At 39.6% G+C, this 26,462-nt stretch overlaps 1 protein-coding gene and 1 long non-coding RNA gene across 3 annotated transcripts in view; one reads left to right on the plus strand and one right to left on the minus strand.

The window, feature by feature from the left end:
- Positions 1-5,697: 5,697 nt before the first annotated feature.
- The window catches only part of Slc22a15 (solute carrier family 22 member 15), a 73,316-nt gene continuing 52,551 nt past the window's right edge, over positions 5,698-26,462 (minus strand). For both annotated transcript variants that reach the window (XM_046458201.2, XM_046458200.2), the window contains 4 exons: positions 15,246-15,366; positions 13,184-13,256; positions 11,293-11,481; positions 5,698-10,957 (listed from right to left, as the gene is read on the minus strand). In XM_046458201.2, coding sequence (XP_046314157.1) covers positions 10,868-10,957; positions 11,293-11,481; positions 13,184-13,256; positions 15,246-15,366 — 473 coding nt within the window. In that variant the 3' untranslated portion in view covers positions 5,698-10,867. The remainder of the gene's footprint in view (positions 10,958-11,292; positions 11,482-13,183; positions 13,257-15,245; positions 15,367-26,462) is intronic.
- LOC124101963 (uncharacterized) lies at positions 9,850-14,722 on the plus strand. Its single transcript, XR_006854759.2, has 2 exons — positions 9,850-10,289; positions 10,523-14,722. It is a non-coding gene; the product is annotated as an uncharacterized LOC124101963 (long non-coding RNA).

Raw genomic sequence — 26,462 nt, forward strand, 5'->3', positions numbered from 1 at the left:
AGGAATGTGAAAGAAAAAAAAATTGGTGGCACTTGGGAAGACCTGGTTGTTTGCCCTGGGCTTTGAAATGTGGCTGATGGGTAAGGGGGGGAGGCTTTACAAGAGGAAATATTTACGACCCTTGACTGACAGCATGTGTTTCTTCTCTGTCAGTAACAGGTTTTAGGCAGGGGCATGATCAAAGCACAGGGTGTGGTACAATTTTAGAAGTTATGTGACTTAGACTGCCTTGAAAGCCTGACAGAAATCTCAGCCTGAGATCTCATTTCTCAAGAGATTCTTCCTCGAAAGCAAATACATTTCCGTTACTAACCAGTCCCACAAACTTGGATATCTGAGCCTTTCTCTGATTTCATTATGGCCTTTCACCTCTGTGCTACTTAAATCCCTTTCCCTAGCCTTCCCCACCTCCTAGGCTGACACACCCCACTCAGGTCAAACAGCTGGAGAAACACACCTCACTGATCTTTGACAGTCCTGAGCCTACTACTGTGCCCTCAGTGAGCACTCCCTGAATGTACTCAGTGGAATGGCAGGTCAATTGTTTCCCCAAAGTGAATAGTGAGAGCAGTCTCAAAGGCACCCCAGAGATGGCCGTGGGGAATTCTGCCACCTTCTCTAGAAGATCCTAACTGGACTCGACCCTTCATGAGGAATCTGAATTTTGACAAGCTTCTCAGTCAATCTATGCTATTGAATGACAAATGTATTCTTGTACTGATTTAATTCTAATTCTGGAAAAATAAAATTTCCATGTTTCTAAAAAACAGGGGGAATCTTTAAATAATTACAACTCTTCTTAAAATAGTCTACCTCCAGGAGCCTAATCAAAACAGCTTAGTAAGGATTCCACCAATACCCTTGCTTCTCAATATTGCCTTTTTTTTTCCTTTTATTTACTTATTTTTTAATTTTTAAAATCGAAAATATTGTCTTGTCCTAAAAGCCAGGGAGGAGGAGTTGGAGCCATTTCTGATATTATTTGAAATAGAAGTGGCCCTTCTGCTCTTGAATTGATTCTTCCACAGAAGGCAAGGTAGAAGGGGTAATTAAGTGTATGGGCCTTGTCATATGAAAAATGAGATCTAGGCCTGGCACAGCCACTTACTAGCTCTGACCCCAAGAAAGTCATTCCACATCTGAGTTCCACACCTTTCATCCACAGAGCAGGGATCACCCACCTACCTAACAGGGCTGTGAGGGTCATGTCACACAACCGCGGAGAGTACTTAATGTGGTGACATGATGCTTGGCACCCAGTGCATGGCAGTGATGATGCCGCTGTCCTCCCTGTCAAACAGAGCCTAAGGAAAAAGAAGCCCAAGAGAACAAAAGATACATGTTATCTTTTTAAATCCAGTACCTAGAAAAAGTCCTGGCAAACAGTGGGTACCCAAAATAGCTGATGAATAAATAAATGTGATTTTTTTTTCCTGAAATAATCTCTGGAATACTAGAAACGAGTTCAATAAATCTTTTGATCTTTTATGCATCTCTGCCTAGGGATAAGCTTCCAGCGCTGTGAGGTGGTTTGAAATGCTTAAAGGGAACCAAGACAAACAAATCCTTTTATTTCTCATCTGGGCATCATCTAGTGATAGATACCTCTGCCAGCTAAGCGTATTAATTAATGACTTAATTCCTCTGCTTGATTCGCTGGAATACTTTATTCCTCTAACTTTGCTCCTCCATCACATTTTCCCCAAACGCTCTCTGCCCCCGCCCCACCCTCCAGCCCTTCAGCTTGCCATTCTTCGCCCATCAGCTGACTCCTTAATAGGGCCTTTCCTTCTCCTGGTGGACTAGATGGAGAAGATTGTAAATTCCTTCACTGAGAAAGAGTGTCTGCTGTGTTAGGTCTCTGCTTACATCTGTGAGTCAACAGCTGTGGAATTCAACAGCCCAAGGGCATGGAGATGCATTTTCTTTGTTTTACAGATGTTTTGGAACTTACTTCCCAACTAATAAATACCTTTTGGGGATGTAGCAGGATGAAGAAATAAACGTAACCAGTCGGTCAACTTTCCCCTGAGGCTTCCTCCCCAGTTGTTTTCAGGTAGGAATTCATTCCTCTGACCAAGCCTTCCTCTCTGACACATCAAAGATGACCTGTAGTCTAATTAAACTACAAGAGCCAGCAGACAGGAAAAATGTATTAACGCCTAATGATTCCTCTTAAATGTATTGATCCTCAAATGCCTGGAACCACACTGACAGCATCGCTGAACTTCTTACATGTTATTCTTAGATGAATTATTGTAAGAGACATGAATATTACAAACTTGGTGATTATACCAACAACTCCTCTAAAGCATACAGTCATAGGATTGCCTCTCTGCGAAGACAGAGAGATATCAGCTTCACACACACATGCACACACATGTGGGCAGAATTCATTTATTTTGCACTCAACCACATGGTTTTTTTTTAAGAGAGAGAGAGAGAAAATTTTTTTAATATTTATTTTTTAGTATTCGGTGGACACAACATCTTTATTTTATTTTTATGTGGTGCTGAGGATCGAATCCAGCGCCCTGTGCATGCTAGGTGAGCGCTCTACCACTTGAGCCACATCCCCAGCCCAACCACATGGTATTTTGCTGATAAATTTATAAGTACATACACAAGGTTATTATTTAAGAATTAATCCTTCTTTACTTACTTCTATTTTTGAGGTGGACATTTTCAACCTTGTTAAAATAGAATATTTCTTTTGAATGTATTTTGATCCTAATTATGACCTTGCAGTAAATGGTGAGATTGCCTAATGATAAGATTAAAGAGGAATGAGGTCATTCTAGTTATCTAAGAGCTAAAATTACCCATAGGCTTTTCTCAAATTGACTTTGGGAAAATATAGGATTAGATAGATCAGTTTATAATCAATGCCTTTAAAAATCAAATGCTCATCGTGTCTCCTGTACTCTGTGAATTCTTAGGGTTATTAAGATGGATACGATATAGTCCACGTTTGCCTCTTAGATCAGTGCTGCATTAGAACTCCTAGGAAAAAAACAGTGAGAGATTCAGGCATTCCTTCAAAAATACAGGAATGCCTAGCACACACTGGCCCACTGTTAGGGGCTCCAATGTAGTAAAAAAAAGAAAAGCATGTACCCTGCCTTCATAGGGGTTTTGGCCCAGGAAGAAAGACATCGTTGTTTATTAAATCACTCGGTAATACTATAATGGAAAAGTACAGGATCATTTAAGAGAACATAACAAAAGTATAAGTAATATCAGAATGGATTTTGATAAAGCACCTGCTACATGTTAAGGACAGGGGTGTAGTACACGTTAAGATACAGGGGTGTAGTTTAGTGGTAAAGCATGTGCTTAGCACGGACAAGGCACAGGGTTCAATCCCCAGCACCAAAAAACGAAAACAAAACAAAGCAAAAAAAGATACAACAAGAAATGAAACTTAGAAACAAAGACTTACTAGGTTCATATTCTTTTGTTAGGCATATTATTCTTTCAAACTATAAGAAATAATAGTTCTCTGTGAGAAACTTCCTGCATAGCCGGATGGGTAGAGAAGATCAATAATAAATGCCGATTTGGGGGAGTTGCCTATGGTCTGGGTCTGGCTTCTCTAGATGATGGCTAAATCATTCCATTCAACTTATCATATATATCAAAGACTGCCAGATTCTTCATATCGAGACTATCTTAGTGACACACACTTTAAGACATCTGTGGTAGACATCTGTTAAACAATAGCCCCCAAAATTATCCGCATTCTAACCCCCAGAACCTAAGAATGTGACCTTTTATTGCAAAAGGTACTTCACAGATGTGATTAAGGTAATGATCTTCAGATTCACCGATTAGCCTGAATGATCTGGGTGGCCTGATAACAATCACAGTATCAACCTAAGAGGGAGGCAAGAGATCACAGTAGGAAGATGGCTACGTGATCCCAGAGCCAAGATAGGAGTGATACGTCAGGACTCAGGAATGCTGCATCCTCCAGGGACTTCCAAGAGGCAGGGCATGAATTTTCCCCTGAAGAATCTTGAAATAGCCCTGCTGATACCTTCACTTTGAAAGTCTTAGAACTCATTTTGCACTCTCACCTCCAGAATCTTCATAGAATAAATGTGCTGTTCAAAGTCACAGCTTGTGGTAATTTGTTACAACAGCAATAGGAAACTAATACAATACCCTATTACTTATGAGAACTAGAAAGACCCTTGGGAGCATTTTTTAAGGAAAAGTGGATTTGATTGGCACATCCCACGTATTTTCTGCAACTCTTCTTCTATCAAAACAAACTACTTTTCATTCTCCTCCTCTTCCTTGATTATGGTGTCCACTCCGAGTAAACTACAATGGAAAAACTAATTTCAATAAATAACTTGAGAAGAATATTATTTGGAAGCAAATTGCTTGTTTTCTGACATTTTTTCCCTATAAACTTCAGAATTAAATTTTCTAATCTAACTATGCTGCATTAGAGGCAAGCACATTACAGACATAACAATTCACTTCAGGTCATCGCTTGTATTACAAAGGAAATGGGTGTGCGTGTGAAGCTTCATAAAAAGCATTTGCTGAGTAAAGTCAATCTTTGTTTTCCTCAAAGGGTCATCAATGTGGCAAACTGGAGTCTTAGATGGAGTCCTCAGGTTATCAGTGTTTCTTCAGTACCCAGCAAAAGATCTACAGAGGGCAAGGGGGATTGTTGGGCAGATCATGCGCCAGTTGCAGACAATATAAAGTCCCTCATCTTTTTAATCATATATGCATAATCTGAGCCTGCCACACAATTAAATGGGAGAATACCACCTACAACAGCACGTAGGAAGACAAATATCCTATGGATTGAGGTAAACAGCATCTGTATTTACTGGGAAACAAAATGAATGTTGTATTATCACAATCAAAAACAGGTTAGTCTCAATAGTTCTAAAACCCCATTCATTGGATGAGACAGATACTCACCAACTTTTAAGTGTTCCTTAGTGGCGAGTATCTTGTTAGCCCCATCTGGATCTAGTCCTTGGGCTGCTTGACGCTCCTCACAGGCTGACCCTCACAGACTCAGTGAGTTTCCTCTCCCAAGCTCCCTGCTACTCCATGGTTGCTAGAGGATCTGCTTAGGTAAATTATTTATTAAACTCTTCTCTTAAGTTGAGTGTTAAGGAGAAATTTGGACCAACATGTGGCTGCGTCTGCGGACTTTCTCCATGAAGAGGGATACTTCTTTATCCAGGTGGGAATAACAGTGAGACTTCCAGAATATCATCTTGACCATAAAGTGTGGCACAAAAATACACTGAATCTCTTTACTTAGCAAGTATTTCCAGTCACTTAGTAGAGAATTTAACCATGACATGATTTTGAGTTAGCAAAAATTTGCCAACATATTGTTCAACATTGCTGAGATCCAAATACCTTAATAATACATAGAACTTTTATGTTTGCATTCCATTCCATAAACATAAAGCTGTACGTGTCCATTTCTCTGCTATATACAGAAATGTGCATGTAATTTCATCCTCTCACACCTAATAAAGCTACAATGGACTTTGTGCACATGTCCTTGCTCAAGTACTAGGCAAGAACTAAAGCAAATAAGAATTTCACGTTTTACTTTTTCCAGCTGCATGTTTTGCTCATTTGTGAACCGTGAAATCATGTTAGGGAGTCATCACCAATATTCTTTTTTTAAGTAAAATGGAATAGAAAATATAACAGTACAGATACTACAGGTTGTTTATTGTTTTACAAAACTAATCAGTCACATGTAGAGAGAGATACATATGAATCTGTACGTAGGTGGGTGGAATGGGCGTCCCTGTGCAAAACATTTTTCTTACAATGGGTTACAGTAAAAAGTTCTAAAAGCACTGTTCCGTTATATATACATAGGCGCAGAAATTCTGAACCATAGAATATGCACATTTTCAACTTGACTTCCTAATGACAATCAAGTTGATGAATCAATTTATGGTTCTCTCAGGATGTCAGTTAATTCTTTTTACCTCATGGTTTCAGCATTTGATAGTCTCATTTTTTACCCAGCCTAATGGATTTTAAATGATGTCTTAATGTTGTCTCAATTTGCATTTCCCTGATCTTCCAGTGAGGTTGAACATCTTTTCATCTTGAACTGTCTAATCATATTCCCTTGTAAACTTTCCTATCACTTTTCTTTCTGATTTGCAGTAATTCTTATATATACAGTATAATAATCCTTGTCTGTTATAGAGGTTGCAAATATTTTTTTCCTAATCTAGTGCTTTTCTTGAACTTTGTGGTATTTTTGTTGATGTAGAAAAAAAAAGAGTTTTAAATTTAGAGAGAGGCAAATATATCATTTTTCAAGGCTTTGTGATTCTTCGCTTCTTTTTTAAAATATCTCTTTTAGTTGTAGATGGACACAATCTTTATTTATTTATTTTTACATGGTGCTGAGGATCAAACCCAGTGCCTCATGAATGAGAGGCAAGCACCCACTCTACCACTGAACTACAACCCCAGTCTGATTCTTCACTTCTTATCTGAGAAATTCACCTATCCCCTTGAGTCATAAGATTATTGCCTTACATCATTTTCTCATAATTTTAAAGTTTTTTTTTCATTTAGATCTTCAATCTACTCAGAATGTTTGTTGTTATTATGATAAGGAGGATCTAATTTTATTTTCTTTGATGTAGAAACCCAGTTGTTCCCCTATCAATCAATAGTTAGATAGTTTGCTCTTTTCTCACGGATACATCATGCCATATTTAAAAATTGCATGATTGTTACATGATTTTTCTGAAAGCGCTCTATGTTCCATTGATCTACTTGTCTATTGCTGACCAAAACTACAGCTTTTTAAGTTTGATATCTGAGAAATCTATTTCCTTCTGTCTACATTTCTTTTTCGGGGTTGTCTTAACTATTTGGGATATTTTGCTTTCCCATGTGAATACTAGAATTGTTATTCCAAGTTCTGTGAAAAAAAAAAAAAATCTTGTTAAAGTTTTAATTAACATTGCTCCTGTCAACATCTCTACTATCCTGCCTCAGAGAAACCAAATGGCCTCATCACTGTGAATCCCAGCAAAAGAGACTCCCTGTTGTGCCCAGATTTCAAATTTTGTCTGTATCTAACTGAAACTAAATTGCACTGAGAACCTAGCTGCAAGGGAGTTCAGAAAATGGACATTTTAGCCTTAAAGCATCTATAATACAAGAAGATAGAGCAGAACAGTAGATTTCAAACTACAGGTTGCAGTCTAATTGACTGCAGTTGAAATTGATCTAATGGGTAGATCACAAATGGCAGTTTAAAAAATGAAACAGAACAAATTATAAATTATCAGTGTGCCTAGCAAGAATAAGTATTGTTTTACGAAAGCTACACATATCATTTACACACAAATGTTTTAAGGATATTTTATATATGTGTATAAATTTGTAAGGGGAAGGAGATAGGGAATGAATATATAAAAAAGCATTTCTTATTGTGGGTCAGGATCAAGAAAATTTGAAGGCAAGGTATCAGCAGGATGAACAGATATTGTGTGACAATTCACCATAGCTACTACCATATGTCCCTTATTTTGCTAGGGGCACTTCCTATATTCCTAGTCTGTTGATAGTTTTTTTTTTATTTCCTAGTCTGTTGATAGTTTTTATTTTGAATGAGTGATGAATTTTGTCAGCAATCTTTACATATCTATTGATATGATAATAGGTCTTTCTCCTCTGATGTGCTATGTTGACGGATTCTCCACAATGAATCATCTTTGCATTCTTCTCTTTCTAAAAATGTTTTTATAGTTGTCTTTTGTAGTATGACTCTCCAGCTTTGCTATAATCCCTGTCCCAAACATTTCTCACGATTTCTAGAAAGTTCTGAATTTGTCAAAGATGCTATTGCACATCTTGACACATCCTGTAAGAACAAAAGAACGACTCTATTTCATGATCCTTGATTAAATTCACAAAAAGCTCAAATACCTGCATTTAACTTAGTTAAAAAATATCTAATCCTTTCTAGATATCTTTTCAATGTAAGGATCTATGATTAAAAAAACTATACGAAGAAGTCAGTCCTACTGAAAACCTGTATTTTATTCTGATATAATAGTGACAATTATTTCAGTATCCATTTGTTTATAATATAAATCATTTACTAAAAGTATCTCCATCGATGGCAACTACAAAATGTCTGTCTGTTCAGGTTATAGTAATGTAAGTAGTGACCCAGAAACTTTTGTTTTCTTCTTATTTGTTGTATTTTGCTTATTGCTCATTTATAAATGTTAAAGAATGTCTACATTGTTTGAAATCAGTCAAAAGATAAGCACTGGCTTTTCAATGGGCCATGGTTTTAACTCACAAAATCAGGAAATTACAACATTAGTCAGTTAGATCTTTGGCTCTAAATACCTTTAGATTTCTTATTTGTCTTACATTTTTTCTTAGTACTTTTTAGGATAAAAGAAATTTAATTTTGAATAAAATTTAAAAACAAAGCATGATTTTTTTTTTACAAATCATCTGTGTAAATGATATGTTACCACCAAATTTTCAATAATTTAACTGATGTACATATATACGTGTGTACATTCTTTATGAACAATATTCTTCAACATCACCAAATGCAGAAAAATCTATTTTTTAAAAAGTCAGTAGAAGTAGAAAAACAAATACTAATTATTAAACTTTGCTAAAGGATTATCCAGAGAGAAACAGAATTTAGTAATACCTCTGACATGAGTAGTTGACAGCCAACCCAGACTTTTTAATAACATATATTCGAACTGTGGATCCCTCCCTCCTTACTTCTACCTCCTACCTGGAGAGTAGGAAACCCAGAGACGGAATTAATTGAACCCATTTGTTTAGCTAGAAGCAGCAAGAAGCCCAGTGCTAATAAAGAGATGGACTCTCAGTCTTCACAGGAGAAAGCCATAACATTGTCTCCAGGCCAATGGGTAATACATGTTATAACTTCTAGTGTCCAAATTTTCTACAAAGAGATACATTGTTCTTATGATGTAAAGACACCTCCAGCCAATAAAAACATATATAAATATACATACATATATATATATATATGTTGATTTATTGTTTTATTTCAAATACTTGACCATTTAATAAGAACTTCTGAGTGTCTATGTAAGTTCTTTCTTCCTTCTTCCCTCCCTGGATGGTGGGCAGCTCTCCATTTTCCAGAGAAAGAGAAGCAGGATTCCACAACTTGGTGTTGTGAGTCAGATTTGCCTGGGATTTGCAAATGTGATTCGAGGAGGAGTCCCATCATCTCCCTGATGGCTAGAAACAGTAGGATTTAGCAGGTCCTTACTCTGTCTAGGCCAATGTTCTAAGCACATCAAGGAGAAAGAGTAAAGATGATGCCTGTCTATGAAGATCCTGATACATAATCCAGGACATAGAGAACGTAAAAGCACTTTTACACATCCAAAGGTACAGAGATGTAGAGCACAAACCAAGAAGCCGACGGTCCATGTGGAAGAGAACAGAAGTGTATCTGGAGCCAACTGGGAGGAAAGTGTTCTTCATCAAGAAGCACCCAGAGTGACACCCCTGCCTCTCACACAATTTCCCTTTCTCCAAGAGACAAGCAGAAAAGAAATTTTTGAATTTCTGAAAACACAAACTTTTCTGGTTGGGAAGGCACCAAAAGTACCATAAAGAATGCTCTCCAAGCTTGTTGACTCCTGGCTTATACTCTTATTAGAGATGGTACTCAAGTTATATGGGGAACAGATATTTCCAGCATGTGACTTTAGAGGACAAGGATGATTTTAATTCACCTGAAAATGAGAATCACTTTATGAAAAAAAAAAAAAAAACAACGTTTCCTATGAAATATACTGTGCTTTCTATTCTGATTAACAGGTAAGGGCTTATCCAGGCCAAGAGTTCAAATATTAAACTTTGCCCAAGTTCCTCATTGCATAACACGGAAAGCAAAAACAAATAGAAATTGCGAAAGATGATTTTCCTGGCTCCTTTATTAAAAGCCGCATCTTTCTTTTTAAAGAAAATACTCGACAATCCACCTTTTAACTGCCCTCTGTCTTTCTGAAGCTTTGTTGACTGTGCACCATTTGGGAGTTATTGCTGGTACTAGAATCCCAGAAGGAAACTTTTCTGGAGGTGCTTGTAAGTGGGAAATCAGCCACAGCCTGACTATCCTCAGTTGCTCTGGAGCTGTGGGGCTTTCACTAGCGAATCATCTCAGGGACTTAAGGCACAAAGAGCCAAGTCAACCATGGGGCTGAGAGAATGAAACTGAAGACTCAATTTCATCAGTTTAGGTAAAGCTGGGTGCCGGGCGGGGGGGGGGAGCAGGGGGCGCGGCTGGGACACCATATGGCCTCTGAGAGCTTTTTCTTAGACACAAAATTAAAATAACTTGTATCAGAATATTCCTAGGGAGGAGGAACAAGTCATAGGAGCAGATGTGGGAAGATCATATGAAGACTACAGTTTAAAGACAGTTTATCAAATCCTACCCCAATGGTGAGACATGTCACATATCTGCTTCCAGATCATGCCAAAGGAAGAGCAGCATGAACCAACTTCTAGACACCAGTCAGCCTCGTAACCCTGGAATGCGGACTACTTGAGCTGTGTGGCCCGAGGTGAGGATTCTGAACCAAACTTGAATTTTAGACCAGAACTATTCCCTCGGTGCAGTGAGGTATTCTCTTATGAAATTTCTTCTCCAACTTCCTTTGTGCCTGAAAAGAATCAGTTCATGCTGAACACCAGCTGTGCCTGTTCAAGCCAAGCCTGTCTTTGTACAGCTCTCCCAGGACCCACCGGGGAACCCGCCTTGGCCAGAGGTGTACAAGAGGAACCTTTGCTTCTGAGCAGGGGTCCGGGCTCTTTTTCACTTTATCATATGAGTCTCTTCATCTGCATCGTAAAACTCTTCCTCTTCCTCACTCTCACTCCCTAAAGGGCTCTCCTTGTCTGCAGGCTGAAACAGGAAAGGGGGAGAGGGCAGAGAAATGATGTCATGACATTCCGAAAGTGAAAAATTATCACCTAGCTATCCAAATAACAAATGTGTTTTGATGACATCTATTCCCCTAAGTAGTCCCCGAAGTGTTCTAAGAAAGCTAATGAATCATCAGATCTCTTTATTTTTCTGAAAATCAGCTGCTATATCAGTTCCCACCTTTGTTTTCCATTCTACTCAATCTAACTGGAACATTATTATTATTATTATTATTATTATTATTATTATTATTAACAACAACCATCATCCCAGCAGAAGACACGAACAGTTAAGATAAAGATTCTCAGCCCTACCTGCGGAGGATCCAAGGTCTGTAATGACAGTGCTTCCTCCCCCAGCCGACGATAGGAGTACATCTGAAGGTCAGAAAACGTCTCCAGCAACGGGCTATTAAGAGTTTCTGGCAGTAACAAACTCAAGAGGCCTGAGGCCAGGCCCGTGGCTCCAAATACAATGAAGGGGAGAGACCACTGCACATATTTCTGCATGGGCAGAGAGTGGGACCAGAACAAAGGAAACTCAGTGTCAGTTTCCTCTGCGGATGACATCAAGCAGTCTTGTTACTGAAAACTGTCATGTTTATTATCCAGTCTGGACCTCCCACTAGATTACACCATAATCCACTTTTTCTTTGCTCATAGAGAATTATTCCGGGAAATCACTGAGTGATTCCTCTGGCGTAAAAGGCTGGCCATATAAGCAATTGCTCCAGAGATTCAAAAGATATTCTTAGAAAAAGTTCATGTTTTCTTTCAATACAAAGAAACACACAAAAAGAGATGGCAAGATGCTGCTTCGCGCCACTGGAGCTGATTATTAACATTCGAGAGTTCCTCTTATACAGATGTGCTAAGGTTTATGACCTTCTGGTTTGACTTCCAAATTCTGTGGGCACTAATGAGAATTCTCTCTCAGACCATTTTTTTTTTCCTAATTTTTCAAAAGGGAAGAGGTGATGGAGAGGATGAAAGAAGCAGGAGAGGGGAGGGGGAAAGAGAGTTAGGAAAGAGGAGAGGGAGAAGAGGGAGGAGGGGGATCTCTCATCACAAGTTACCTACTGCACACAAACCCAGGGCCTGCACTGTGGGATCCCAGCAAGGGGAACGCAGGACTTTCCCTCCTCACGGGAAGGGGAAGACATGATGCTGGGTGGGGATTACAATGTTCAGGAACAGCCACCCAAAGTCAGGTAATTTTAACAATATACACCTCACGTCCCACAGGTATTTTGCCGAATATAACTATGGAATTAACATGATTCCTTCGTAAGAAGAGTTATGCGACCTAAAATTGAGCATGGGACATGGAAAGATATATTCAGGGAAAGGAAGTACATTGCAACTCTAAAAAGAAAAAAGACAAGGGTCACATTTCAGTCACCCCATACTAGGAAGTGGGGGTTAAGCTGCCTGAGTGATGAACAGTAGTCCGCAGAGAAGGTCTATGAGCCCTATATCAAACCTTGGTTACCTTTCAATAGGCTTGGTGGAAAGTCACAGATCAGACCAAGGACAGACCTGCATGGGGCCCTGGGGCTCCTACCCAGAACCTGAGCATTGTAAGACTGGAAGGATTTTATGGCTGACATTCAGTCTCTCCCCTTTTTTTGCACTATGAAATCTAGAAAATGCCCCCAAAATCGTGTGTGTGTATATGTGTGTGTGTGTGTGTATTAACAAATATATTATATTATATATGAAGACTGCTAGGCATATTTCTCTAGTTTTCTTTTCCAAGTGGTGTGAGAGGAAAACATTTAATCTGTTTCTGTAGCATTTCTCATCTTTAATACAGGGGTGACGATGACACCTACCTCATACAGCTATCGTCAGGGTTACATGTGATGACATGCATCAAGGGCTTAGCACAGAGCCCTGAGCAAAGCAGGCACTTAATGAAGACTTACTAATTGATTAACTTATGAATGGACACAGGAAGGAGACGACCTAGCATCAGCTGACCCTCCAATGAAATCAGAGGAACAAAAGCTCAGATCCTTCATGGGTAAAAGCAAACCAATCCATTCGGCCTAGACTGAGTACTGGGTTCTTAATCTAAAAGGCATATGTTCATTTTTGTGTCTGTTGATCTTAACCGGCATCTGTGCATTACCTCTCTCTCTATGCAAAAGCACAAGCATTTCCAAAGCAGAGAATCAAGAAAAATTAGGAGGTACAAACCAACCAGTGAGGGGACGAAGGGAGCAATAATCCCACCAACTCGGGAGAACATGGAGCACGTTCCAAGCCCAACATTCCTGAAACCATAAGAAAAAGAAAAAGAAAAAGAAAAATTATATCAGTAGGTTGGTTCCAGCGGGACAATTTAAAGACAGTATATGCACATGTGCAGGCACGTTTGCATTTGTGTGTGGTGTGTGTATAGGGGCTGGAGGAGTAAAATGGGCCCAGAACAGTATATACCCAAGTGGAAGCACAGTATCCTATAGAGCGGTGCTGCCCATTACAACTTTCTGTGATGCAGGAAATGTTCTGTAATTACGATGTCCAATATAGAAGACACTGAGCACATGAGACTACTGAGTACTTGAAATGTGGCTGGTGAGGACAAGGAAATGAATTTCCAGTTTATGTAATTTTAATTAATTTAAAAAAGATGGTGGAATGAGATGGACATCATTACCGCAGGTACACGTATGACTGCACATACGGTGCAACACTACATCGTGCACAACCAGAGAAATGAAAAGTTGTGCTGCAATTGTGTGCAATGAATCCAAATGCATTCTGCTGTCATATAGACCTAATTATAATTAATTAATTAAAAAATAAATAATCACATGAGGATAATAACTACTATATTAGTGCATCTATAGAGGATGACGTAGAAATGAACATCTGAACATCTGTTATCTAATGCTTTTATGGCTGTCTTTCAGTCTCTCCCCTTTTTCTGAACTATGAAATCTAGAAAATGCTCCCCCAAATTGTATATATATGTGTGTGTGTCTTGAGTCTCCTATTAGTTAATATAGCCATAGAGAACCAGGGTTTCATATTCCTAAAAGTCTGACCATTTATTTAAACTCAACTATTAAAATTCAGAATATAAATAGTAATTGATTGCGTGTATACTGTCAGGTAACCCAGAATATTACTTTTGTTGGGAGGGGGCAGAAAAGAGGATGGTAGCGAGGGAGAAGGGCAGAAGTTCTAGATAGGGTGGCCGGCCATACACCACTCTGTTATCTCAGCCTCATTGTTAATGATGTCCACATTTGCTTTCAAGTTGCCCTAGTTTGGATAACATTCTAGTTTCAAGGCCAATAGCCAGACAAACTAGGTTGTAGGAATAGTCAGGAAATGAGCAGCCAATCTCGGAAATCTGACTGTTACTGGGAAAAGGGATTTTAAACTAAAAGGAAGAAAGAACCCTTAGTCTTATTGCATGGCTAAGGGAATGAGAAGGATCCACTTAGAATGATCCTCAAAAAGACTGGGAAAGGGCAGATTGAGGAAAACCTGACCCAGCCCACTGAGGTCATTCTGAAAGGTATAAGCTGCATCCCAGGCCACCCTTTAAATTTGAATTAGTTTCTTGTTTTCAGACTTATTTTATGAGGGGAAATTTAGGACAGAATACGTTCTTTTTGACATCTTCCCTTCCTACTCATTTAAAACCACCTTTAACGATGAATGTTGAAAAAAATCTAACATTCACTTACTACTATCTGAGATGATCATTAAAATGTTTTAAAATATACATTTTTTTTAAAGAGAGAGAGAGAGAACTTTTTCTTTTCTTTTTTAATATTTATTTTTCAGTTTTTGGCGGACATAACATCTTTGTTTGTATGTGGTGCTGAGGATTGAACCCGGGCCACACGCATGCCAGGCGAGCGTGCTACCGCTTGAGCCACAACCCCAGCCCTAAAATATACATTTAAACATAATATATTTGTGCTAAAACAAAGCCTCTGTGAGAACAGCGACCTTGTCTGCTTGCCATATGCCTGACACAGGATGGGTGAATGCATAAACTAGATTCAACAAAATAAAAACAGTACCAAGCCCTGTTTGGATGACAGGATGTGTTTAGTGTGGAGCATGTAAATCTTATGATTTACATGAGGGAGTTCAGCTGAGACCAAGCTGTAGTTCCCTCAGCCACACAGGTGAAGAGCAGCCTATAGATTCTGAGGAGTTGCTGCTGCCCCACAGACTCCTGGTGCAGAGGAATGGACAGTCTGGTGTAAGCAAACCCAGAAGGTCTGAAGGGGGCGTACCTGATGATGGTAGGGTAGAGCTCCGAGGTGTAGATATAAACAATGTTAAAGGCAGCACTGATGGTCAGCTTCCCCAGCAGGGACAAGGAATGGCTGTTCACCACTGCAAACACACCTGTGTCTGTGGAGGACAGGACATACCTGTGAGGTCCACAGAGCAACAATCCCTTCAAAGGACACACTGCCTTTTGAAGGAGGTAGAGGCCTGCATGGGAAACTCCAACAGCAAAGAGGCAGCATAACTGAACACACACTGGGAAGGTTCAATAGTCACAAACACACACGCGATATTTCCTCCACGCCTGGGCTATCCCCTTGGGATCCGATACACTGGTGAGATAAAACTTGCACTCATTCCTGAAAGCCCCTGAAAACTTCTGCACTGGAGGAAGTAAGCTCATCTCCTAAGGGTGCCGCTTGACTCTTCTTCCTGGTCTTCAATCAGTGATGTAACACAGCGTTAGCATGACCTGCCCTGACAAAGAGAAGATAGACGGAAGATCCAGAACAGTTCCCATTCCTTGGTGGGTTAGCTTTCTGTTCCTGTAACAAATACCTGAGACAATAAGCTTATAAAGAAGAAAAAAATTACTATGCCTCACAGTTTGGGAGGTTTTAGGCCATGATCAGTTGACCCTGTGGCCAGGCAGTACTTCATGGAGGAGCAAAGCTGCTCACCTCTTAGCAGCAGGAAGGAGGAGTGGTAGGAGCCTGAATGTGCCCTTTAAGGGCATGTCCCCAGTGAGCTAACCTCCTCCCACTAGGCCCCCCATCCTAAAGGTTCCACCTTTCCCCAACAGTGCCCCAGGCATATGGACCTTTGGGCAAGATTCAAGATCCAAATTATAGAAGTGTTCAAGCGAGAAGATATCTTCATCACTAGAAGATAGAGGACACTAATGTTCTTTAAAGGACACGAGAGACAAAATATGGAAAGACTTCTAATCTTTCCTTTTCCCCATCTTCTTACTTGAATCAATAATGGCATTTAAGTTCCTTAACGTTTTATTTTTGCATAAAATGCAAAAACATCTTATGCCAGTTCATTTTCTTATCAAGTATATTATCAATTAGCCTGGCTCTTCTCTTTATTAACATTATGCTCTCTGAGAGTCTACCATTTAATTATTGCCTGTCAAACAAATTTAACCTCTCCCCTCCTATAATCCATTTGCTTCTATCTTCCAAATAGTAATTTTTTTTCCTTCTGGGAAGAAATGATTTTTTCCCTATCAAAATGTCACCACCGAGTAGCCACCATTCCATATCCTCAAATGCACCTGCTCTAAAACACACAGCCATCTGTTTCCAATAGCATCCCCTCCTGAAGTTCCTACTCTGGAAGGTCAATAGCAATGTTCTAATCACCACAGGTAATTGCTTCGAGTTCTCCTTGACATTTCTGCCCAGTGGAGCACCCTTGTTCCCTTGCTTGGGACTGTGTGGCTCCTATAAACCACTCTTCTCTTAAATGGCTCCAATAAAATATTCTCTCCATCCTTTGACCTCCACCGTCCCTACCTTCTGATTCATTCTGTGGCTGTGCCTCAGAGACTACCTTGTGGTTACTTACTTTTTCATCTTGCCAGTCCAAAATATATTTTTTGAGTCACCTCGGGCTAACATTGGAATCTCGCTTCTTTTCCTCAGCATGTGCCTAGGACTAGGTATATTGTTGTTCATTAAACATTTATTGCACTGACAAGTGGCAGGACTATGAGAGTTCATGTTCTCCCAACTTCCTGGGAGGAAGGTTTATAATATGCCTTGCTCCAAAAAAATAAGTTTCACTTTCCCTGATTGACCGAAATAAATCTTTATCGACTTTAACGTGGAATCCTGATACAGTGGCCCCTCTGCCCCATTTGACCATCTGGGGCTGTTTTTTCCTCTTCTGCCAGGATCTTTAGGAAAAGATGTTAGCTCTTCTAAATAGTCGGTATTTTTAAGATACAAGGTCTTGGGGGAAGAAGAATCAGGCCCTTCTGCATTTACCCAAAGACCTGTTTATGGACTTTTGAAGATCTAATTGAAGCCAAGAATGAGGGCAAATTAAATTTACCACTGTCTTCCAGAAAACTGAGTCACAAAAAGGTATTTGGTGCTACTGAAGCAAGAAAAAATATGCACATCTGCTTGGCTACAAATAATTTTTGAAACGGGTTTCCATTCAGGGGATGTCATCTTTCCGACCTCACACAGGCACGTGACAACATCTTTAACAACCCACAAAAAGGACTACTGTCCTGAAATTTAAATTCCAGTGGTGGAACACAGAAACTTTATTTCTGAACACTCACACACAAGATCCAAAGCTTGAAGAAGACTCCTGTGTGAGGCTCAGGACACCTTCAGCTGTGGCACATCTGGGGAGCCTGGCTACAGCCACGCGCCCACAGAGTACCCCCATCAGTCTCACACCCCATCTGCTGCTCGAAACTTCTCTCCTATGTTCCCGCCAACAGATCTGCACTCATTACTTGAACCAGGGGGAATTTGCTTCTTCCTCAAAGTAGCTGTGTCAACTCCAGACATCTCTGTGTATCGGATCCTGCCTGTGCAGCTGTAGGGCTGTTGGCTTAGCTCAGGAAGGCTTGCAGCCACCGGGTGTTTCCCTGGATTCCTCACCTGGGTGACAGAACATCAGATATGACTGGCTGTCCCTAATCCATGTCCAAAGTAATGGTTTAGGAAAAGAGTAATTAAAAGGAAAAAATTAAGGTGAAAATACCTTTTTTTAAAAAGGGGATTCCCCAAGCACTTATATATCTTTCAAAGTCCTGAACTCAGTGAGGTTAGAAATTCATTCTAATAATGCAAGTACTGAGGACCTCATTTTCATAACTAGTTCTCTGAGAGCCCTTTTGGGTCACCAGAACAAAATGTGCCAATATGTTATAGGACTTTAACTAATGCAAAATAGGAAAAATTCAGCTTACTCATTTGGTTCATTGACCAGATGATTATAAGCAAAATTTTGATTGCTTATATGTTTAAAATCTTTAAGATAGCTTACTCATTTGGTTCATTGACCAGATGATTATAAGCAAAATTTTGATTGCTTATATGTTTAAAATCTTTAAGATAGCTACCAGTCATTTATTATAATTCACAGGCTGGAGAAAAAGCCACAATCCCTTTTGCTGGTCTTTGGCTTTCTTTCTTTTTTTTCCCACTTATTTTATGTAGCATGTTTTTCTCCATTTCCATATATTTAGTGGCAAATGCCATAATTCCATTCTTTTCTGTGGCTGAGTAAAGCTCCATTGTGTATATAGATCACATTTTCTTGATCCATTCATCTATTAATGGGCATCTGGGTTGATTCCAAAATTTGGCTATTGTGAATTGTGCGACTTTAAACACTGAAGCAGCTATACCACTATAGTATGCTGATTTTAGTTCTTTTTTTAATATTTATTTTTTTAGTTTTAGGTGGACACAACATCTTTATTTTATTTTTATGTGGTGCTGAGAATCAAACCCAGTGCCTCACGCATGCTAAGTGAGCACACTACCACTTGAGCCACATCCCCAGCCCCTGATTTTAATTCTTTTGGATAAATACTGAGGGGTGGGATAGCTGGGTAATGTGGTAGTTCCATTCTTAGTTTTTTGAGGAATTTCCACATTTTTTTCCAGAATGGTTCTACTAATTTGCAATCCCACCAACCATTGTTGGTGTACCTTTTCCCCCACACCCTCACCAGGACTTATTATTATTTGTGTTCTTGATAATTGCCACTCTGTCAGGAGTGAGAGGAAATCTTAGAATGGTTTTGATTTGCATTTCAAAATGAGATGTTGAACATTTTTTCACATATTTGTTGGCCATTTGTATTTCTTCTTTTGAGAATTTTCTGTTTAGTTCTTTTCCCCATTTGTTGATTGGGTCATTGTTTTTTTTTTTTTTTTTTGGGGGGGAGACATTGAATCTTTTGGGTTCTTTATGTATTCTGGATATTACTCTCCTGGTAGAGGAGTAGCTGGAAATTATAATTTTTCCCATTCCATAGGCTCTCTCTTCAGTCCCTTAATCATTTCCTTTGTTGCATAGATGCTTTCTAATTGATGTCATCCCACTTACTGATTCTTGGTTTTATTTCTTGAGCCTCAGGGGTCTTGTTGAGGAAGTCAGTACCAACACCTGTGTAACTGAGTGTTACCCTTTGTTTTCTTCTAGCTTTGAAACATTTCTGGTCTAATTCCTAAGTCTTTGATCTATTTCTAGTTAACTTTTGTGCTCAGTGAGGAATAAAACTCATTTTATTCTTTTATGTATGAATATCTAGTTTTCCCAGCATCATTGAACAATGATTCAGCTGAGAAAGAAATCAGGAAAATCATCCCTTTCACAATAACCTAAAATAAAATACTCGGGAATTAATCTAATCAAGGAGATGAAAGATCTCTACCATAAAAACTATAGAACACCAAGAAAAAAACTTAAGTAGACCACAGGAGATAGTTATGGACAGGCAGAATTAATATTGTCAAAAAGGCCATACTACCAAAAGCAATGTACAGATAACATGCAGTCCCCATCAAAATACCAGTGAAATTATTCCCAGAATTCTTCACAGAAAAATCAGTCCTTAAATTCATTTGGAAGAATAAGAAACCCAGAATAGCCCAAACAATTCTGAATAAGAAAATAATGCAGGAGGCATCACCATCCCTGATCTCAAATTATACTACAGAGCTAGAGTAGCAAAAGCAGCATGGTATTAGCATCAAAAAAAACGACATGAAGACCAATGGAATAGAATAGAAGACACAGAGACAAACCCACATATTTACAACCATCTGATACTTGACAAAGGTGTCAAAAATACATGCTGGAGAAAAGACAGCCTTTTTAAACGAATGCTTTTTTATTCAATCATTAATTTTTAGTTTCAGTCACATCTTTAAATTCAACAATCTTTTCTTCTGTAGTTTCTAATATGCTGTTAGTCTCATCTACTATATTTTTTCCATATATCTTATGTTTTACCTCTACAAGGGCATGCATTTTATGGCTTCAATTTCCCTGCTCATTCTGATTATGTTTTCCTGTATTTTTTAAAATGTATGAAGCATACCTATAATAACTGTTTTAATGTTCTTATCTCCTTGTTCTATCATCTGTGCCACTTCTAGATTTGTTTCTGTTGATTTTTCTTCTAGCGTGGAGGTATTTCCCCGCTTACATGCATGCCTGGTAATTCTGACTGGAGGCCACACACTTGTGAATGTCACACTGCTGGGTGCTGGAGTTAATTGTAGTCCTTTAAATATTGTTTGGTCTTTGTTCTCTGATGCACTTAAGTTAATTGGAATCAGAACAGTCTGTAGTTTAGGGTTGTTTTGACCCAGCAGGTCAAATACTTAATGTCCGGCTAAAGAGAAACCAAAGCATTCATGGCTCTGTGTTCCAGGGACTGTTGTGCTTGCCCCTGTCTGGTGTCCTCCCCTGGCCTTAGGACTTCATCTCAGTGAATGCAAATATCAGTAAGCAGATAAACTTAGAGGTTCCTTCTGCAGATCTCTGGAGGTCTTCTTTGTGTATTCCTTGGTGTATCTTACTTCTCTCCAGTATTGCTCCCAGTAATTTTTTTTTTTTTTTTTTTGGTATCAGGGATTGAACCCAGGGGCATCACATTCCCATTCCCAGCCCTCTTTGTATTGTCTTTTGAGACAGGGTCTTGCCAAGTTGCTTAGGGTCTCACTAAATTGCTGAGGTTGGCTTTGAACGCAGATCTTCCTACCTCCTCCTGAGCTGCTGGGATTACAGTTGTGAGCCGCTGCACCCAGTTTGCCCAGTAAACTTTAACCATTTTGGCAACCACAAGCTTCAGTCAATCTCTCTACAGTTCAGTAAGAATTTACTAGGATTTACTGTAGTCCTTCCCCGCACTGTGTCTTGGAAACCTGGGCTAGGACACTCAGGGCTCACTGTCACTTGCAGTCTGTGGTCCAATATCTGAAAAATCAACATTTATTAAATAATTAAGTATTTTTGGTCTGATGTTACAGTTGTTTAAAGCAGGAACACAGCTGATTCATTATTATGATGGCCCAAGGTTCAAGTTCCCATTGCATTTGCTGTTAGTTCTCCTCTGGGACTGTCTCTGTTATTGTTACTATTGGATTAGTTATTTCCCTTATTACATTGTAGGCTCTTTGAGGCCAGGAAGTAGATGCTATTCATGAACATCACAGACATTAAAGAATTCAGAACAAAGAATCCTCAGAAGAAGCTTAGTGTTATAGTTTGAATCTGGAATGTCCCTCAAAGGCTCATGTCCTTGATGCCTTGAAAGCTTAGTCCCTAGCTGGTGGCACTGGAACGTGGTAGAAATTTTAGGGGATATGGCCTAGCTGAAGAAAGTAGGTCACTGGAGGTGTATGCATGAAGGGTATATTATTTTGTCTCAAGTCCCCCTCCTCTCTCTCTCTCGCTCTCGCTCTCACTCTCTCCTTTCTGGCCACCACAAGTTGAGAGATTTGGATTCACCACAAGCTCTCTGCCTTGATGTTCGTCCTTGCCTTAGGCCCAAAGTGATAAAATCAAGAGACTGTGGACTGAAACCTCCGAAACTGTGAGCCAAAATGTATCCTTGCTCCTTTTAGTTGCTTGTCTCAGATATTTTGTCACAGTGATGGAAAGCTGACTAACACAGAAAACGGGTGCCTAGAAGTGGCATCATTGTCATGACTGTACTTGACCATGAAGTATTTGAAACTGGATTGTGGGTAAAGTTTGAAAATTTCTAAAGAAGCAGGCTAAAGAAACCTTAGAATTTCGTAAGCAGGTGTAAGCTCAGAAGACTGGAAAGAACACAGACCGTGAAGGCTGTGTTTGTCAGCTTTCAGGTGGAAATTTGGGGACTCTATGGAACTGAACTCTAGGCCATTTGTGTTACATTCTGACAAAAAAAAAAAAAACTTGTTTATATTTTGATCATGCCCTAAGACTCTGTGTGGGTGAGCTAGTAATTAACCTGGTGGAGAAAATTTCAAGGCAGCACAACATTTAGGCTGTGGTTTGGGTATTGCTGGCTGCTTTCAGACAGATTTAAGCAGAAAATTGGGAACAAAAGGCAGAGCAAGAAGATTTTAAAAACTTGCAGTTTGGGCGAGTAAAACTGGAGTTGAAGAGGGTGTGGATGCTGAAGATATCAGAAACCAAGAACTTTGCATTGGGGAAATTGGAAAGATACCTTGAGGACATCTCAAGAATTTGCCAGACTCCACCAATGTGTTTGAAAGACATTGGTTTGAGAAGAGAGTCCTGCTCCCCCAGGGCTGCCTAGGAAGCTATCTCCCTAGGATTAATTCCACTGTGTTCAGCCATCCAGTCACCCAGAGGCTACTGCAGCTGTGGTCCAAGAGGGCCTGGCTGCTGCTGGTTTTTCAGGCATACCGAATGTAAGAGTTGTGGGGTCACAGAGACTTCTACCTGGATTTCAGAGAAAGACTTGGGAGCTCAGACAGTGTGCAGCAGAGCTGGTGCAGGGGCCGGAAGCCCCCGAGAGGGCAATGTGCTATGCCATTGAGAGCGATGCGAAAACTGCATTGGAGACCCTAGGAAGTGAAGAGTTACCAGGAACGTCAAAAACCCACCATGGGAAGCTGTTGGCAGCATGAAAAGTCAGTCTAGGAAAGAGTCTATATGGGTTTCAAACAGCAAGGACTCAGGGGGTGAGGTTGCCCTAGACTGTTAGGGTCCATATCTTGCTACCATGTGCCCCAGGTATTGGACCCAGAGCTACAGGATTTAATGCTTGCCCTGCTGGGGTTTCAGTCTCGCTTTGGTCCCTCCCTCCTCTCTACTCCACTATTCTTCCCTGTAAGAATGAGAAGTTGATCCTGTGCCCATCCCACGATTGCATGTTGAAAGTATTTAACTTGCTTTTTAATTTTTTTTGTCATTAATCATAGTGTTTTATTATTTTCCATGAGAAATATGATGTTATTTAAAAGCCTTGAGGGTAGTAGCTATTTGTTACTAAGGCAAGAATTCAGGAAAACAGAAAATATCCAGGGCTTACATGGTAAACTCGAGGAGCCCCCAGGTGTTGTCCCACCTCCTAGGAAGATGGAATGCCCTCCAGCTAGAGAACAGGCTCTCGCACAACAAACTGAAGGAGACCTCACCTGAGAGATGGCTGAACCAGGGCCTCCCCACAATGTCTTTCTTGCCCACAGACGCCATCAACGATCGCTCTTAACAAAAACCTGGATGTGAATCTAGCTAGGCTTGAGGGCAGAGTTTCTCAAACACATTGTTTTTAATAGCACTTAAATATAATAAGAAAGAACCTTGTAGATCATTTATCTACCTTATCCCAATTATCAAAAACAAATTGTTATATATAATGTACATAGTCATTTCAGAACTTTCTTTTCAAAGAACATATTATATATAGCAAATAAAAGAATACACACACACACACACACGGCTCAGTTGGTAGAATGCTTGCTTGCATGCACAAGGCCCTGGGTTCAATCCCCAGCACTGTGGGGAAAAAAAAATTGTTTTTTGGTTTTTACAAGGACTCACAGCTAGGAGTTTATCTCGAGTCTCAGAGGAGACTGGACTTGGACTTCTGAGCAATGCTACAATGTTGATGACTATGGGGGACCCTTGAAGGTGGACCCAAGGCATTTTGCATTGTGAGATAAGCATGAAACTTTGGGGACGGGGGTAGAATGTTCTAGTTTGGATCTGGAATGCCCCCCCAAATGCCATGCATGGAAAGCTTGGTTCCCAGCTGGCAGCACTGTTGAGAGCCGGTAGAGACTCTAGGACCTGGGCCCTAGTTGAAGGAAGTAGATCACTGGGGACCCTGAGGATATATCTTGTTCCCAGCCCCTTTTCTGTCTGTTTGTCTATCTGTCTGTCTGCCTCTCTCTCTTCCAATAGCCATGAGGTGAAAAGCTTGGATCCACTATGTACTCTCTGTCATGATGTTTAGCTTTATCTCAGGTCCAAAGTCATAGAACCAAGTGACCATGATGGAAATCTCTGAAACTCTGAGTGAAAATAAATCTTTCCTCCTTTTAAATCGTTTTTCTCATTTTGTTTTTTCTTTTATTTCCCCCTTCCCCTCCCTCCCTCTTCCTCTTTCTCTCTTTTTCTTTCTTTCTTTTCTTTTTTTTTTTTTTTTTTTACACAGTGACAGAAAGCTAACACACTCAGGATCCTACAAAGAAAAACACAGATCAGGTAAAATATCTGCTGACCCATCTTGGGAAAAAAATTAGTGACTACCTGCTAATATTAGACACTAGTATGGCAATATGTAAATCAATGGATGTGTAACTGATGTGATTCTGCAATCTGTATATGGGGTAAAAATGGGAGCTCATAACCCACTTGAATCAAAGGGTGAAATATGATATATCAAGAACTATGTAATGTTTTGAACAGCCAACAATAAAAAATTAAAAAAAAAGAAAAAAAAATATTAGCTAATATTATTCCTAGACAAGAACATTTATTTGGAGGCTAATCAATATGAAAGAATATACCTGGTAAGGAACTTGTCTAGTATAGGCTGAGCATCCCTTATCTGAAATGCTTGGAATCAGAAGTATTTCAAGGTGTTTTTTTTTTTTTTAAATTGATTTTGGAATATTTACATGTGCATAATGAGATATCTTGGAGATGGACCCAAGTTTTGTGTTTCATATACATCTTATACATATACCTTAAAGATAATTTTATACAATATTTTTATGAAAATCATACGTATTTCGAACATAGTTCATTACAAAGAGGTCAGTGTGGAATTTTCCACTTGTGGCATGTCAGTCCTCAAAAGTGTCAGATTCTGGAGCATTTCAAATTTCAAATGTTTGGATTAGGGATGATCACCTTGTCATTATGAACCACAGTTCGAGAAATGCCAGATAATTTACTTTTTAGCTCACTTATTGTCTCCCCTGCAGATATACTGTCACTGAATCCACAAATACCTTAGACATACAGTACCACCATCATGCACACCCGCTAAAAAGAAGCTGATTGACAGAAAAGGCTGAGTTGGCAGAAATGAGAAATGTAGGCATATTTGGTGGGGAAAGGTGAGGGTAAATGAGCACTAGAAGCAATGAGAAAAATAAATGTCTCCCAGTCACAGAAGACGCTAACAGAACTGTTAAAACTGGTTAACAGAACTGTTAAAAGTGCTAAAACTGCTGAGGATTGAGCCCAGGGCCTGACGCATGAGGGGCAAGCACTCTACCACTGAGCTACAACTCCAGCCCCCAAAACTGCTGACTCTTTTTCATCATATGTATTTATCAAAATTTTCAGAACATGTAGCTAAAACTTTAAAAGACAGATTAAAAGATAGCAGACAGCATATTTTCAAGAGTAAATATGAATGATTTAAAGAAAGCTTAAAGAAAAAAATTTTTTTTAGCTCAAAGAAGATTCAGGCCTAGCTAGAGGACTCTGCAAATAAAGAAAGGATTATGCAGGGAAAAAAAAAAAAAAAGGTGACCATCTGTTCTCCATCTCCAGTGATGAATCAAGTGAAAGGAAATGGGCTCAAGTGTAGTGGAAGAGGATAATTTTAACAGTAATGGTTATTAAAAATAGAAATAATTCAATAAGGGACATTACAGAATTTCTTCCCCAGAAAAATCTTCAAAAATAGACTGGATATCCACTTTTCCTGAGTATAATAGAGGCATCATATTCCTGCGGCACCTGAATAGCCCATAAAAGACACTCTGCTACACTGTTTCTCACTCGGTGTCCACCAATGGGTGTGACCAACAAAGGGTTCACATGGCTTTCTTAAAACAGACTGGAGCAGAGCAGAGAGGGGAGACTAGCCATCTGCCTTCACCTTGGATTTTTGTTTTGTTATTTAAAATAAGAGATAATTTCAAGAAAGGGCCAGTCCTAGAGGGTGGATTACCTACAGAGTGCAAAGAAGTGGGAGGGAGAAAGACACTGACTGGCTTGGCTCTTGGAAGTGTGACGGTTACAGGTGTGTTTACACTAACAAGGAAATGTTTTCCTCTATGAAGTGATAAATGGAACACCAGGCTGTTGCAGGTCTGCGACAACTGAGTTCCCAAGGTACCTCCCCCAAACAAACTGCTGAGCAGAAGGCTACAGTGATTTGAAACCCATCAGTTCTTGCCCCAAATAAACAGAAGAGGGCACCTAGTTGCGACAGCCCCCAGCAGGGCTGAAGAGTATCCCCTCAACCT

The sequence above is a fragment of the Marmota monax genome, unplaced genomic scaffold, assembly GCF_021218885.2.
Source record: "Marmota monax isolate L192 unplaced genomic scaffold, Marmota_monax_Labrador192_F-V1.1 WCK01_AAM20220418_F8-fsc00087, whole genome shotgun sequence".
Taxonomy (NCBI): Eukaryota; Metazoa; Chordata; class Mammalia; order Rodentia; family Sciuridae; genus Marmota; species Marmota monax.